Raw genomic sequence first — 17,646 nt, forward strand, 5'->3', positions numbered from 1 at the left:
AGTATACAAGAAATTCTCATTTCTAGATTTCACAGTAGAAAGTCCCAAGAGCATGTTTCCCTTCTCCCCTCTGCTGGCCCCCACCCTATCAGCCTCTTTTAGGGAATTTCCCAGGAACCAGAGCTTTCCTATCATACTGATCATCATGATTAGGTTGAAAGAGAAAGGTTAGAGACCAGCAGAATTTTCAGGACTTTTCTTCTCATTCCCCTTTATTTATCCACAGATTCTGTCTGATGGAAAGGTAAAAACACCAGAAAGAAAAATCACTTGAGTTTAATTTGGATACCCTTTTAAAGTATCTAAATCCTGTGTGCATTTCTGGCCTCTTGTGGTTTCTGCCTGAGAGCCAGTGTGTAGCCCAGTGTTCATGTATTTCTCTATTTTAAAGCCTCTTTTCTTCATGACGTTTTCCTTTTGTATTGGGTCTAAAGGAGAACAGCTTTACCTTACAGATTAGGGATCTGTGGGGTTATTACAGCAGTTTTTTCCCCCCTGTTTTCTTGAAATTGAACTCTCATTTTTACTAAATTAGTATTTAGAGAACTTTAAATTAGTTTTTAGAGAACTTTAAGTGGTTTATTTTTAAATGATAGGTTATCTAGGCTGAAACACTCTAAGCCATTGTTTGCAAACTGAATTTCTTGAAATGTTAGTTTCCTAAGAAGTTTCTTGGTGTTAGGTTTAAAAAAACAGGTTCTTTTTGTTCAAAGAAGCATGGGGAAATAATGGTTTAAATTGAATTTTTTAATTACAGCCTTAAGAGCATTAATATGCAATTTATATACCATATAAGAATGTAAGAAACTTCTGTCAGTTAAACTGTGACAGTTAATACATGTTAAAAGGCATGTATCCCCATTCAGGAATATTAAAATGTGCAGAAAAACATACATCGTTGAATAGATGAAATAGGGTACAAATTATCTTACTGTAGTGTTTTTTAACTAACTTTGCCTATGAGATTTTCTAGGTTGCATTTTAAGGCTGTACTTGAGCTTTTGTTAACCTCGAGGGCTTTGAAACAAGTCTTATTTATTGCTTCCATGTTTTCTCTGCTTCTACCCTCTTCTACCCTCTGCACTTCTACCCTCTACGCACTTCTCCCTCTACACATATACAACTTTTAAATTTTAGGTATAGATTAGAGCAGTTTGCAGTTAGGACTTCTGTGTCCTCATTAATGTTTAATGTCTTTAGAAAGGTGAAGCAGTAAGTATAGGATTTTAATAAAAAAGTTGAGGTGAACACCAGTGATGTGTGCACGTAACTCTTACAGGTGCTTGTAATGATTAGTGCTTTGTTTACATTTAATGTAATGATTTACAATAAATAAATAAATGTAATGACTTACTATTAAAAACTAGAAAATGACTATATTCTCCATCTCCTTTATCCTTTTCTAGTCTTCTCTCATCCCCCTCACATTTCAGTTGTCTACTACTAGTTTTTCCTGCATAGTTAGTATAAGCCTTATTATTCCATTTAAATTATTGGTAAGCTATATTATATAATATGAACTAAATTATATTTAACCAAGATAGTAATTTGGAAGCAATTCTGGCAGCATTAGTTCTGTGAAATGCAGTAAAATTCAGTAAATGTTTATTAGGAACCTAGTAAGTACTGTTTCTACTGTGCTAAGTACTAGGTTATAAAGATGAAGAGGAAACTTGTTTTGGAACTGAGGGGATCTAGCTCCAAATAAGCTTTTAAAAGTCTTCTAACTACTCACCAAAAACTCTTTTTTTTTTTATCATAACTTTTATATTCAAAAACTTTTTTAAAACAGGTGAATTTTATTCTGTGGTCAATGTGGTTCTATGAGTTTCACTTTAATATTGACTTGAATACAAATTTTAATTTTTAGTATAAGTATTTGGGAACTTTGATTTATTCATAATTCTTTTATTCCAATTTTCATTTTCATAGTCAGGCATGTTTCCCTCAATTGAAGGCATTTAAATCCATCATGACAGGTAGATTTCAATAGATTAAAGATAATTTCTGATATTGAGAAGTCTTTTAGTAATCTACCACTTATTCTTCGTGCCCTTATAATACAGATAGTCCAAACTTTCTAGCTTGTATTCCATTCCTAAAACAATTTTGGTAATCCATCGTTTTATATAGTTACTTTATTTTTCTAAGAACCAAATCTCTGTGATCACTGATCAGTTTGGTTATATTCTTAAGCAAATAGAATGAGTATTTTTTTCTTAATTTTTTTTTTATTTTTTTGACGATTGGTTGTTGGTTTTGTTTGTTTTTGAAGATTGGGTTCTAACCAGTATACAGAGAAAATGAATTTATGAAGTTATTTGTTGCAGTGGTAGCAATCCACATTAACACAGATAATGACTTGCAGGACAAACAGCAACAGGTTATCTATTCTTTGAAGTCGTCAGGCATCTAATTTCATGATACTTTTTCAGATATTTTCTCAAACTTTATCAGCAGGGTAATTTTTGAGTAGTTTAACATAAGCTCTACTCTTCCCTTTTCTTAAGTTACTATTAATATTAACTTGTAAGGGCATTATTAGGCTCACTTAAGATCAGAGTTCTGTACGTGAGTTGTAGAAGTGCCGGGTGGACTGCCTGTTTCCCTACCTGCTGTCTAGGCAGTCCTGCTCACCATTGGTTTTTGGTTGGACCTATCTACTAACTTATCTACTAACCTGTGCTTAGTAGGTTTAATACAAATTTGATGTGTTTCCATATTTTTGTAGAGACTCCCAGTATTTCTTTCTTTCTTTTTTTTTTTTTAATTTGATAGAGATCACAAGTAGTCAGAGAGGCAGGCAGGAAGAGACAGGAGGAAACAGGTTCCCTGCTGAGCAGAGAGCCCGATGCAGGGCTCGATCCCAGGACCCTGGGATCATGACCTGAGCCGAAGGCAGAGGCTTTAACCCACTGAGCCACCCAGGCGCGCCCCGACTCACAGTATTTCTCGTGTCTGGTCAGTCCAACAGTTTTCAGGAAAATTCCCGTCCAAAATTTGTCTTCATTGTTGTTGGCATCACTATTTCTGCTGTAGCTCCCTTGCAGAGCTGCCATATGTATGTAATATTGTGCTAGTTGGGCATATATATGGCAGAAATGCCAAGATAGCTTTTTATATATTATTTGCAAACTGAATCCTTTGGTCTGTCCTTGGTGATGCTTACCTTACTGGAGGTTTATAAGTTGCTATTAATTTCTCAGACAAACTGAATTAAGATAGACTTTTCTGGTTTTTAATTAGATAAAATAAATGGAACCAAAATTCCTTAAAACCTAATGCTGCCACTTTGGGTTAATAGTCATTCTCTAGTAATCCCCCTGGAACCTAATCCAAATCATATATACATGCCCCTGGTTTTATTTATTTTTAAATTTCAGTGTCAAGGGTCTACTTTTCCTGGAATATATTATTTCAGTTGTGCCACATCAGCATTTATATTGTTTTTAGACTTAATGTAATAATTCTGCTAAAGTTTTTTCTTCCGCTTTACAACTTCTCTTATCTATTTAAACTCCTTTTGGTTTCAGAGACGACCACCAGATAATTCTTTTTATGTTCGAACATGTAACAAGAATCCAAAGAAAACAAAATGGTGGTATCATGGTAAGCACAGTTTTATTTTAGAATAATAACTTCATAGCATTTTGGTTTGAAATATTGTGTATCTGTTTGCTTGCAGTAAAGAAAGGAATATATAACTAATGTATTTTTGTAATATGGAGAAGAATCTTTAAAATGTGAAACCATTTAAAGGATATGTTGGACTAGATTTTTAATGGAGCATATAAAATCATGGCTGCCATACAAGTAAAATCTAAAATTGCTTTAGCATTCGGAAACACTACCATTTTAGTACTAAAAAAAGGGTCCTTAATAATCTCCAGATGAAATTGGAATTAGTATTGGGAAACCTATTACGTGAAATAGAAGTTTTGATGTCTTTTGAAATTACTTAACTCTGGTACTGTACTTAGTGGCGGGAGGGGGATCACATTGTGAGAGATGCCCATTTAATTAAAGAAAGCTCTTCCTGTTTTAATAGTGCTCAAAAATTTGTGTTTCTTCTGACTGTAGCTATATGAGTACAGTATTCTCACTAATGTTACTGTATTGTTTTTGTTGAGAGAGTGCTAATAGCTTTATAATTGAAAACTGCAAGCATCTTTTCTAAACTGACCTCACTGCCTTCCTAAAGAGGTGTATTTGAAATTCAAAACAAAATTTTATATTCCTCAATGTCCTTTTTGAAGTGCGTGAACAAAAACTACCCCCTGTGATTTTTGTTTCCATAAGAGCATTTCCCTTATTTTTCTTTATAAAATGTTAGTCTAATAAGAAATTAGAATTGACAGAGCTAATTTATAGGAATATGGCCTTTCCCCCTTACCTTTCTATCCTTTGTGAAACTTGTTAACTGAGTTAGTTTGAGTCATTTAACAACGTCTTAAATTATAAGAGTTCTGTTAGGTGTTGATAAGTGATGATTAGAATCAACATAGTACTACGTCAGCAGTTACAAGTTAGAAAACACAGTGAAAGAATGCTGTTTTTGAGAGCCAACAGATAAATGTTCCAGCTAATGTTAATGACAACTATAGATGATCTAGAAGAAAAATGACGAAACTTGGAAGAGCTATGAAAAAATAAAGATATTTGATGACAAACCAGTATTATAGAAAAATGTATAGTCTTTACAAATTACAGGTTTAATATAACTTAGTAAAAATCCAGTGGAATGATGGGTGGGTGCTTCAAAGTTTGGGGAAGACAAATAGGCAAGAAGAGCCGTTTGGATTTTGAACTAAAGGATAATGAAGGAGAATTGGTCTACCAGATACCAAAACATATTAATGCAAGAGTAGACATCAAAATAGAATTACTTTCTGTTTGTATTTATATTTCTATTTCTTATATATCAGATTTGAATATATAATCAGTTGGATGTCACAAAACCAAAGAGGAAAAGACTATTTAGTAAGTAATCCTGTTAGGAACATGGTAATCATTTTGGGAAAGAAATATTTAAATTTTTAAATATTTAAAAAATTTTAAAAATATTTATTTTTAATAAATATATAAAAATATATAAAATATATAATATAAATATATTTTATATAATATATATAATACATATAAATATAAAATATTTTTAAATATTAAATTTTTAAATATTTAAAAAATTAAATTTAAATTAAATTTACTTCATATGTAAACTCTTCCTTGTGGATTGAATTTTTTTTAAGAAAACAAAAAAAAATTTTTTTTAATTTTTATTTTTTATAAACATATAATATATTTTTATCCCCAGGGGTACAGGTCTGTGAATCGCCAGGTTTACACACTTCGTAATTTTTTTTTTTTAAGCTGAGTATCAGTTCAGATAAAGGAAGAATTTCTGAAGTTAAAAGGAATCAGAAATTAAATAGTTATATGAAAATTTAAACCTTTTAGAAAATCTTTTATTTATTTATTTATTTTAAAGATTTTATTTATTTATTTGACAGAGACAGCAAGAGAGGGAACACAAGCAGGGGGAGTGGGAAAGGGAGAAGCAGGCTTCCCGATGAGTAGGAAGCCCGACATGTGGCTCCATCCTAGGACCCAGGCTGAAGGGTGACACTTAACAATTGAGCCACCCAGGCACCCCTAGAAAACCTTTTAGAAAAACCTCAAAGCACAATCAGCATAAGGTTTAAAAATGTGAAAAACAATTATAGCTTATTAAAAATAAAGACCATTTATGAAAATTGCTTAACATAATACATACAATTAAAAGCATAGACCAAAAAGTTCACAGTAAAGTAATTACAGATTTAGTATTTTAAAACTATTATTGAATTGCAGAGTTGAGTAAAATGAGTTCTGTGCCATAAAAGAATAAAGGGTAGAATAAAATAGTACTCTCATATTTGCTGTTGGTATAGCAAGTTCAGCAATATTTAACAAGCTTAAATTTAAGATTCAAGGCTTTTGTCTCAGTTACCAAACTTCTGAGAATCCATCCTAAGAAAATCATCTTTAAAACAAGAAGTGTTTTATACAGTGGAATGTTCACTGGAGCATTATGATATACTTTATTTCTTATCCCCCATGTGCTGTTTTCCTGGAATGAATCCTGCACTGGCACACACAAAAACACCCTCCTGCCTCAACCAGTCCTTGCCTTACACACACCCTCTTGGGAACTTTTTCACCAAAGTCTTGCCTGATTAGTTTCTCTTTGAAAGAATCTAATAAACTTTAATACTGTGCCTAGAATGCTGGTTTTGTTTTAGTTTTTAAGAAATCCCCAGATAATTCTGATGGAGCTTGTCACTTGAGAACTACTGTTTCAGGGATCCTGAGGTATAAAGGGACAGCTTTCCATATAAAATGAATTAATAATCAGATTTAATTATTTCTGAGCACTGAAGGTCTACTAAAACACTTAACAAGACCCTACAGCCCTTTACTTCAATTTACATTGCTGGCTTCTCATTCTTTCTCATCTTCTTGCCTTTTAGGACCCAAAACCAAACTGCCTCTTCTCTCTGTGCCCTTCTGAGGAGCCCTTCTGGAAAAAAAAAAAAAAAAAAAGAAAGAAAGAAAGGGAAAAAAAATTGCATGTCACAGACCCTTTGGTCTTAGCATAGAAAGTTCCAGATTCATAAAAAGTTAAGATCAGTTGATCAAGAATATTGACAAACACAACTAAATCAAACCCACTGAGCCACCCAGGCACCCTTCCATAGTGTTTTTAAACCACTGGAGTTTTCTAATAAAACTTGAGAGGAGGGGCACCTGGGTGGCTCAGTGATTAAAGCCTCTGCCTTCGGCTCAGGTCATGATCTCAGGGTTCTGGGATCGAGTCCCGCATCGGGCTCTCTGCTCAGCAGGGAGCCTGCCTCCTCCTCCTGTCTCTCTCTGCCTGCCTCTCTGCCTACTTGTGATCTGTCAAATAAATAAAAAAAAAATCTTTAAATTAAAAAAAAAAAAAAACTTGAGAGGAAATTGTCTTGGAGTAATGAATTTTAAAAATACATTTATTTGGGACACCTGGGTGGCTTGGTAGTTAGGTGTCTGCCTTCAGCTCGGGTCATCATCCCAGGGTCCAGGGATCTAGTCCCGCAACTGGCTCCTGCTCAGTAGGGAGCCTACCTCTCCCTCTGCCCTCCCCCCTGCTTGTATGCATTCTCTTTCTCTCTCTCTCTCAAAAAAAAAAAAAAGAAAGAACGAAAAAGAAAAAAAAACATGTATTTTGAAAGTGTAACCTTCTTTACCATTCTGTCCTGCCCCAATGTTAGATAGTATATTCCTGTGTTGTTCCCTTCTCTTCCTCCCTGGTAGGGAAATTTCAGAAAGATTACAGTCTTTCAGGCCCTCTAATGCTCCTTTATATAGTTGAAAGGATTTATGAGAAGTCCTTTCTCTAAGATTATTCCCAGAATTTTTCATTATGTGCTTTTGATAAGAAATGGAGAAAGGTCACATAGTGAAACTAGAAATATAAAATAAATTCTTTAAAATAAAATACACTTCATACAAGTTTTTTATAGTAGTTTTTATCTATTAACTAAGAAATTTATACTTTCATGACTAAAGTAGAAAAGCCTTTTAATAGTTTAAGCTATTAAATTTTCCACCTTAGCCCAGAAATACCAAGAGAGGCTTTTCAAACTAAATTAACCCCCCCCTTTTTTTTTAAGATTTTATTTATTTATTTGAGATAGGGAAAGAGAGAGTGATGGGAAGAGACAGAAAGGGAGGGAGAAGCAGACCCCCCACTGAGCAAGGAGCCAAACATGGGGCTCAATTCCAAGATCCTGGGATCATGACCTGAGCCAAAGGCAAATGCTTAACCAACTGAGCCACCTAGGCACCCCCAAATTAGCCTCTTAATGTATAATAGTCCAGGGTTTGTGTAAGAATTCATTTTATTCAATAAACAGATTAAAAGTGTCTCCCTCCCCTCTCCCCCCAAATACAAATTAGCCATCTTAAAAGGACTGAATTCTATTTCAATTAAATTATGATTATTCTAGTTCAGGTCTCAGTCCCAGGTATAGATAAATTATTTTCATTTACAGATAATTCTGTTTAAAACATCCCAGTGTATTGACTTACAGTGATTATTCATATCTCAATGTGTTTTCTACTCATGCTTGAACCCTGCATATCTAAATCATTCCTCTCCCAGAATCCCCCTTTAAGTCAACAGTTTTGCTCCAGGAGTGACCCTCATATGAAATCAAGCTCAGGCAATACTAGTTATACTTTGACATGATAGAGCAACTGCTCTTTCATAAAGGGGACTGGGTGTAGACAATCTTCCTTGAACTTTTCCTCCACCTTTAAAAATCTAAAGCATTTCAGCTGTGTAGCATATATTATCTTTGCCTTTATACATTTCTGAGTGAGTTATAAAATGTGAAAAAAGCTCACGTTGGCCTTATATTTGAAATTGGAAAATCTTATAAGTCATGCTAACTCATAAAGCAAAACGTGTCTGCTCTGTTTTTGATCTTTCCAGATGTCAGCTTATGTTTTTCTGTTTAGTTGCTTTAGTTCCAAAAGGATCTTCATGGATTAATCATATTCTCCTTAAAACAACAAATTATCAAGAAATATGGACTCTCGTTATTTCTTAGCATCATCTAATTCTGAAAGGATTATAAGGTCAAATCAGAGTCCTGATGTGACCTGTAGACCTAAATAAAAAGATCAGAGACTGAGCAAAGTCTTGCTTGGAATTAGATGAACTCACTGAAACACTTAACATTTCAGTTTTTAGAAGCCAAGCAGAATTGTAGCCCTCAGGTACAAGCTCCATAGTCCTGTGTGGTGCTAACCAACTTACTTGGGTCAACGTGGGTTAGAGTGTTTGTCAGTATTTGTAATCAAAGAGGCAAGAGAGGTTTGGGTTTAGATTCGTACTATCTGTGTGCTTCAGAGAGGGCTTCCTGGATGCAGGATGGATGCAATATTAATGAAAAACAGTAATTTGGCAATTCAGTAGATGTCTGGTTATAGAAGAGTAGGATTCCACTGATACACCAAAATTGAGCAGCTAGATAACCATTGTTAAGTTCTTGGAAAAAAAGTCTCTTTCAACTTAAACTATCTTCCACATTGTTGGTATATCTTGAAAATGTAGGCCAGTCAACTGCTACCCTACTGTTACTTGTGGTATCATACCTTAGGCATTTCTGTTTGCATTTCTTTTCTTTTTTCTTTTCTTTTTTTAAAGATTTTATTGATCTGTTTGACGGGGAGAGAGATTACAAGCAGGCAGAGAGGCAGGCAGAGGGAGGTGGGAAGCAGGCTCCCCGGTGAGCAGAGAGCCTGACACGGGGCTCGATCCCAGGACCCCAAGGCCATGACCTGAGCCCAAGGCAGAGGCCTAACCCACTGAGCCACCCAGGCGTCCATTTGCATTTCTTTTGAACTACTTCTCTAGCTCCTATTAAAGTGTAAAAAGTTATTGATATGTGAATGCATACTCCTTATTGTTACTTACTTGAAGTTTGCGATCAACCTGTTCTCCAGAATTTTATTACTTTTACAGTTTCTATTCACTAAAGGGTTAAGGTCATATCTGCCTTGGAATGCAAATATTCTGTGTTGTAAATTTAGCCAGAGGCCCATATGCTTTGAAAAATCAATTAAACACAATAGGGTTAAAAATTAAAAAAATTAACAAAGGGAACTAACCAAAATAGGTATTTGAATAGACAACTCATTTCAGCATACAAAGGGGCTGAGGAATTGACCTATAATTCAGGGCTAGAATGGTCCATAGAAAACAAATGTAGGGGCGCCTGGGTGGCTCAGTGGGTTAAGCCGCTGCCTTCGGCTCAGGTCATGATCTCAGGGTCCTGGGATCGAGTCCCACATCGGGCTCTCTGCTCAGCAGAGAACCTGCTTCCCTTCCTCTCTCTCTGCCTGCCTCTCTGCCTACTTGTGATCTCTCTCTGTCAAATAAATAAATAAAATCTTTAAAAAAAAAAAAAAAAGAAAAGAAAACAAATGTATACAGTTTAGTACACGAATGAATGAGTGTTAAAGTTTAAAATCATACAATAGACATAATTGCGCTTGAAAAAGATAAAAAGTATCTTTTTATGGGACCATAAAAATATTTCAAATAAGATAATAGAATTCGTTAATAATACGATCCATCTGTTTCCTAGCATCCAGATTAAACATACACAATTAAGTTTCATAAATGATTGCTTTCCACAGATGGCAGTACTGATCTGGTTCCTGAAGCATTTTCCTTAATGTGATACAGAATTGAGCAGTACAGCTTAAGACTGTAATTGAGTATTGGCTTCAGAAGACTAGGCTTACTAGGAAATAGATTGGCATGATGTTTAGCTGTTACGTCCAATAAACTGTTAAGTTTATAAATTTGGGGAGGAGTAGAGAATATCTTCTTGTTTTACAAAACTGTAGACTCTTCTGATTCCATTCAGCTGGAACATTTACTGTAGAATTCTAAGGATTATAAAGTGATACGAACACAGTCATCTCAGACTAGTATTAACACAATTTCTTCCTGCTTTATAGCTGTCCATAGAATTACCTATGTTATTTGAGAACTTTTTCTTAATTTGCAGTACCTTTTAGGATTAGAGAATCACTTTCTGAATTCCTAAGTCCAGATTTTACTCAGTCTAACAGTTTTTTTCCTTTTATTTCTTGCTGGATAACAATTCTCTTGTCTTCTATGGAATCTTTCTTAGTTGATTCATAAAAACAAACAAAAAAAACCTTTAATTCCTAAACTGTTGAGATACAAACCTATGTGTAAAGATTTAGTTTAGGGATGCCTGGGTGGCTCAGTTGGTTGAGCGGCTGCCTTTGGCTCAGGTCATGATCCCAGCGTCCTGGGGTCGAGTCCCAAATCCGGCTCCTTGCTCAGCGGGGAGCCTGCTTCTCCCTCTGCCTCTGCCTGCCACTCTGTCTGCCTGTGCTCACTCTCTCTGACAAATAAATAAATAAAATCTTTAAAAAAAAAAAAGAGTTTAGTTTTGTTTTGTTTTTAAGATTTTATTTATGGGACGCCTGGGTGGCTCAGACGGTTAAGTGCCCGCCTTTGGCTCAGGTCATGATCCCAGAGTCTTAGGATCGAGTCCCACATTGGGTAGGCTCCCAGCTCAGCGGGGAGCCTGCTTCTCCCTCAGCCTGCTGCTCTCCCTGCTTGTGCTCACTCACTCTTTGTCTCTCTCTGACAAATAAATAAAATCTTTTTAAAAATTCATTGAAAAAAATATTTTATTTATTTGAAAGAGAGAATGAGAGAGCACGAGAGGAGGGAGGGGCAAAGGGAGAAGCAGACTCCCCGCTGAGCAGGGAGCCCTATGCGGTGCTTGATCCCAGGACTCCAGGATCATGACCTGAACCTAAGGTAGTTGCTTAACCAACCGAACCACCCAGGTACTCCAAAGATTTAGTCTTGTCTTGGAAGTGAAATCCTACTTCATATCTACTGACTTATTACTGTGTTCCTTTTCTTCTAGTCTTTAGTCTTTGGGAATATCCAGGGAAGTAGTCTCTAATATAATGTGATGGTTGTGAAGTCCATTAAAATGTGATAGTTTTTATGCTCTGGGGAAAACTATTGACCTTCTTCTAATGTAGTTCTCTCTCACTCATATTTCCTAAAAGTCAGTGAAGTTAGCCATGGTAGATGTCATCTCTTTGGAACTGGTTACTTGTATATTATATTTGAGGGTATACCTTTAATAAGGGCTTCTACAGTTCCAGAAAAAAATTTAAATGGTTAACCTGAGATTTTTTTTTTCAGGCCTTCATCTTGCTACAAATACTTAGTCAAGAGGCTAGAAATACTGAGTTCTTTGATCATATTTTACAGACTTATATTTGTCTTGATCCACGATGGGTTTGCTCTAACAACTTTTTTTTTGTAAACCATCTTAGATTCAATGTTTTTTATCTAGCTAGGAAACAGTATTCCTTTTGGTAACAAATGGATTTTTTACTTCTTAGTGATGGCCTATTTATTTGGGGAAAAGTTAGCCATGGCTTTAGCTCATACTTGTCTCCATACTTAAGTATTTGCTTGTAGATTCTTTGATTACTTAGAGCTGTGACAGATTTGTAATGTTTAAGTCATTGTGTCCCTGTGGGTCCAACTATCAGAGATAATAGAATTCTATTTTCAAAACTTACTTAATAAGTTTATTTCTCTAAAGATAGAGTATTCAAGGCAGGGAATATTAGTCCTATTTTTTTTTTTTTTTAAACATCTAATCCAAGGTAGGGATTGGGCTAGGGAGAATAGCTTTATATGGATTTCTTAATCATTTTGGTGGATTGTAGCACATTTTACAGCACTTACTATACTGGAGTACTTCAGAAGGAACAACCTGATGGAAATACATTTATGTTGTAGTCTATCAAAGATGATATACCTTTTGGAGATAAAATCTTATTATTGGTGATTAGGTACATGATGTTCAGGTTGAATTTTGTCTCACTTTTCTTACTATATACATTGTCATGTGGTAGAATACTTAAGGTTTGACTTATTAGGTAGAATTTAGTACCATCTCTTAGCTTAGAGGTCTGTGTGATTAGTTTTATTATTTTTTTCCAAGGACCCTGAAGTTATAAATTACTCCGTTGGAAGAGTGATGTTTTAAGGACCCTCTTTACATTCTTAAGTTTGTTCTGCATCCATGGCATCCATATCTCCTTGTTATTCCAAGTTCCATAGTAATTTAAGAAACAGATACTTTGATGTGACACATAGAAGCTATAGGCTATCCGCTTATTTTCTTCTTAAAGATATTTTCTTTAAAGATTTCTGATGGTGTATTTTAAAAATCTAGTATATTTCACCCTTTAGATTGGCATTAAGATATAGATATTAAATTAATATTAAAATATGCATCATATAAGACATGTGTGAACTGCTATTTCTGTGAAAGAATGGAACTTGATTTGTTACTATATAATTCTATGAGTTATTCTGTGAGTTTGCCAGCATAGAAATCAGATTTACTGGTTTTTAGTTCTCATTGAGTCATTGGAGATGGGGATTTTTTTATTAACAGCGTATCGATCCTAAGGTGGAATAGTTTGTAAAATATTTTGGCCAGTTTTTCAGTAACACTCTCCTTGAGAGCTTTCACAACTCTTGGGTAGTTGCCATTAGTCTGTCTTCTTTCTAAAGCTGCTTTCTGAAGAGTAACCAGTCCTCAGAATAAATCCTTCAGATATGTCTTGTGAAATAATTTTGTAAAATAAGTTAGGAACTCCACAATCTTACATAATGTGTTGAGGTTACCAGAAGGCATTACTAAATCTGTGAGGTGTTTTTTTTAATGGCCTCATTTGTATATGTATCTATATTTGCTAAAAATGTTACTAATTTATCTTTAGAAAATACACTTAAAAAATAAACATTAACAATGTATTAATTAATTTGGTAATTATACCTCATTTGTGAAGTTATTTCCTTTATAAAGACAAAACATGCATTATCCTGTGTTAAATACTATGACATTGTTGGTCAGGAGTTTACTTCCTATCTCATTACAACTTAAAATTGTTGCCCATAAAAGAACTCTTTACGACTGATAAATCCTTAATATGTGCTAACATAATCAATTTATTATTTTAAATAGAACTAACATACTGGTGCATCATTTAAGACTTGTGTGAACTGCTATTTCTGTGAAAGAATGGAACTTGATTTGTTTGTTACTACATAATTGAACACAAATGGGACTTTTTATTTGTAAAGATTGGGGGAGGCAAGTCAGACATGTAAACCATGTTCTTCTTGAAATTATTTCTGTTAGACTAACTTTGGATTTTACTTATGCATGCTTGACTTTTTTAATTGTCTTTTTCTCTCCTTTTCTTAAAGATGATACTTGTTGATGCCACTGTTATCATCCTCCTAGCAGAAGATAGTCCTACTGAGAAAATGAGCACTTTGATCATTCAGTCTTTGAACTTTAACCTTTGACTGGAAGTGACCTATAGGCAATGAAGACTACTTCCTTTTACTGCATTTTTACTCGTGTGCATTCTGGGCGCATGTTGATCGCTGGTTCAGTCCAGGCAACTGACATGCTTTTATTAGTCATACAGTATTAATGCAGGTGTCAGGAAATGTCAATATAATTCCATTTTTTATTTTTATTTTTTTAAGCTTTTGGAAAAGTTCCAGGTCCTCATGTATTGTGCAATAACAATGACTTCCTTGGCGGTTTTGGGACGTTCATTGCCGGCAATGGACGTTAAACAGGAAAAATTTTCATTAACTCCTGCCACCCAATAATTAATGCATGATAGGGCCTATGAAATGAACTTACTGGTTATAATGGGATTATAAATAAAGTGAGGGATCCAACATTACTTTGAAAGTCACCCCAACTGTTTATATTTGGATTCTATGCACTGTGATCCTAAGGTTTAACAGCATGAATTAACATGCGTCTTTAAAGGACTGTAATGAAAGATCATTGCGTATTTATTGAATTGTTTATATCTGCTGTCAAATTGTTTTGACATGGAAGGTTTTCAAGTAACATTGGCAGAGAGGTACAATATTGTTTATCCCTATGGTGAAAATAAATTCATTTGTTGTATATAGTTCCTCAGTCTCTGGAGTAAAGGTATGAGTAAATCTAGGGTATGAACGGTGAATCAAGGCTTGATCTTGGAAGTAAGAACAATGGCAGTGAGGATGAAACTGCTGCAGTCCTTAATTGGGGCTTGTTTGTACAGTAACGATTTTTCCAAGTAGATTACACTCTGTTACTTCCTGCTAGCCATCAGCATGAGCCCTACTGCCTAAACACTATTTCATTTATTTATGTTTGAAAAATCCGTAAAGAGTTTTCATTTGAAATTTTCTTTTGTTATGTTTTAAGTCAAGTTTGAATGTTACAGTACTTCAATTGAAAAGCTTTTGTCAAGTTTTTTCTTGTAATTTTTTCTTTACTTGTAAGTATCATTTGTCCTTTAATCCTGTACCCTAAAATAAGAAATACATTTTTGACAGAGGCTTAATGTTTTAACAAAAGAGTGTGGACATTTTTATTTTAAAATTTAGGCAAAAGTACACTCTAGAATGGTATGTTTGCTTATTTGTCTCACATAACCGTACAGTTTTTCCTGGAGGGATTTGTTTTATTTTGTTTTCTTGTTGTTGAAAAGACTTTGCTTACAGCTAGATAAAATTTTTCTATAGAAAAAAAATTGTTGAAACGTCCAATTCTCAGTACCATGTAAGTTAATGATATTGCAACTAGGTTCTCTTTTTAAAAAGCAATTATGTATTTTATAAATTACCTTTTCACATATGCAAAAATCTGTTTCTACTACAATGTTATTTTTACTAATGCCTGTTGTTGCACTCTTTTTGACATATCCTGCAGTGAATAAATATATGAATCAATTTGGGCTTAAAAATAAAGGCCAATTGGCTGAAAGGTTTGAAGTATGTACCCCAGCAAAACATCCAATCAATAATTGGCAAGGAATATTTTCAAAATTGTTTTTAATCTCTGTATAATGACATTTTGTAGCTTTGTACATGTTGTTAATTAAGGGCATATAATTTTACACTCTAAAACTAATTGCTGAACTCAGGGGTGGGTAGACTTCAAAAATATGTCTGCTGTAGAAATAACTTGAAAAAAAAATTAAAACTATGGCCAGCCACCAAATTGTGGATACTGTTTATACTATAGCTAGCAACTACCACTTTTTAAAATTAAACACATTTTTTGTTCTTTCTTGACTAGATACACATAAGTTCTCATAATAGTCCTATCAGTCTTATCATTTGGCCTGTTTAACTAAGACAGAAAATGTTTTTTGGAATGCTTTGAGCTACTCTTAATTTTTAACTGCTTTTTAATATGAAATCTGCAGTGGCAAATTATATATTTTTCATATTTTACACAACTGCTCCAAACTACTGATAGACTTGATCATTTTCAGGGGTGGGGTAGGGGGATCTTTCTCTGTATAGCTGGTCCACTTACTAAAATTCTTTTATAAAGAAATGACCTGTGACATTTAGTCACCAAAGGAATTAATATACCAGGTCAAAGATTAACAGTGCTGTCCTGTAGATTAATAGGTCTTATATAGCCTCAATTGAGTTTTTTAAAATAAAAGAAGCAGTATTTTAACATACCTCTTTCTCTACATAGAGATACCATAAAATAAAACAAAGTAGAGGAAAGTAAAGGAAACCAAATAATTTCAGTACATTTTATGGTTTAAAGAGAAGATAAGATGAAATACCCTAAAATATAGGAATACCAACCATTCATAATTTACAATAAGATAACACCTTATTCATTGCAGTACTCCCTTGAACTTAGGAATTATTGGAAACTCCTTTGCACTTAGATTTAATTAAGTTAATTTTAAATGTAAGTTACATTATTAAAAGACATAAGACGTTTACCTGAGTCATTGCTCTAGAGAGGGCATTTAATGGCTTTGTAATAATAAAAAGAATATTTCTCTGTAATGTGTTGTTGAACAACAACCAGAATACCAAGAAAATGTACATAGGATTATGCTACTTCCCTCTTTACTTGCTCCATGGGGCACTATCTGCTGCATAGGCCTACAGAATTATACTTTCATATTTAGACAGTATGTACTCTCTATTTATTTATTTATTTATTTATTTTAAGGCCATTCTTCTGGTTTGCCAAATTCTATTAAGACAGTGATACATTCATTTCCTTATTTTGCATGCTTAGATCATGAACTTGGTGCCCTTTCAAAAAAATATATTATGTGAAGTAGGTATTAATGCCATAGGTTTTAAAGAAAGAAATGGTTTTCAGTTTTTTTAAGATAAATTTTTTTAAATAAATTTTATGGCTGTTCTCTTAAGGAATTTAATATTCACCTCTAAAGGACTTAACTTATAGTGGATGAATTCCTCCTTTTAGCTAGCAGGGAAATAAAGCTTTTTTTAATCCCCAAAAGAAAATGCTAAAAATTAGCTTTTATATACAGTTCATCGGGAGAAAGATCTTAATCCTTATTGTTTTGACTAGGTATATAAATATTTGCTATAAAGTAACTAGGATAGTTTTATTAGTTTTTCCCTTCTGAAATTTTAAATATATGCAAATATATATCATTAGATTCCTGTGGCAAATAATAATTTCTTCAGATTCTAAAACAGGTATCTAGTGACTGCTTAATTATTTCCAGATTGCATCAAAGATGAATTGACAAATAATGGAAATGAGTAGTGATGTGCAAATGGTATGTAACCACATATTACTTGTTTCTGGTAATCAAGTCTTATTTTTTAAAAAGCCTATTGTTTTTGAGAATTGAGATATTTAAAACTTGTTAAAGCTTCTTCCTAAAAATAGATGAGAAGAGGAGGTACTGTGTGTTCAGAAGTTTTTTAAATAAAGAATTCAGTGTCACTAGTTCTAAGCCTTTATGGTTACTGCTGCTTATATTTCTCAATCTCACTTTTATTTAGTATTTTGTACATATTTTAGCTGAATGCTTAGGATTTATTAAGTGTATATAAATTGGTTTTCAAAAAGAACTGAGGCTTTCCCATATCTTTTCTGCGGATTCACTGTTACAAAATCAGCTACTGCATGATTCTGTGTTATGCTAATGCCT

General features: G+C 33.9%; 1 protein-coding gene across 1 annotated transcript in view; it reads left to right on the plus strand.

Moving 5' to 3' along the window:
- Positions 1-17,441, plus strand: part of UBE2W (ubiquitin conjugating enzyme E2 W) — a 75,679-nt gene extending 58,238 nt beyond the window's left edge. The window contains exons 5-6 of the mRNA XM_032869180.1: positions 3,534-3,609; positions 13,886-17,441. Coding sequence (XP_032725071.1) covers positions 3,534-3,609; positions 13,886-13,899 — 90 coding nt within the window. The 3' untranslated portion in view covers positions 13,900-17,441. The remainder of the gene's footprint in view (positions 1-3,533; positions 3,610-13,885) is intronic.
- Positions 17,442-17,646: the final 205 nt, after the last annotated feature.

The sequence above is a fragment of the Lontra canadensis genome, unplaced genomic scaffold (genome assembly GCF_010015895.1).
Source record: "Lontra canadensis isolate GAN:19392208 unplaced genomic scaffold, GSC_riverotter_1.0 scaffold37, whole genome shotgun sequence".
Lineage (NCBI taxonomy): Eukaryota > Metazoa > Chordata > Mammalia > Carnivora > Mustelidae > Lontra > Lontra canadensis.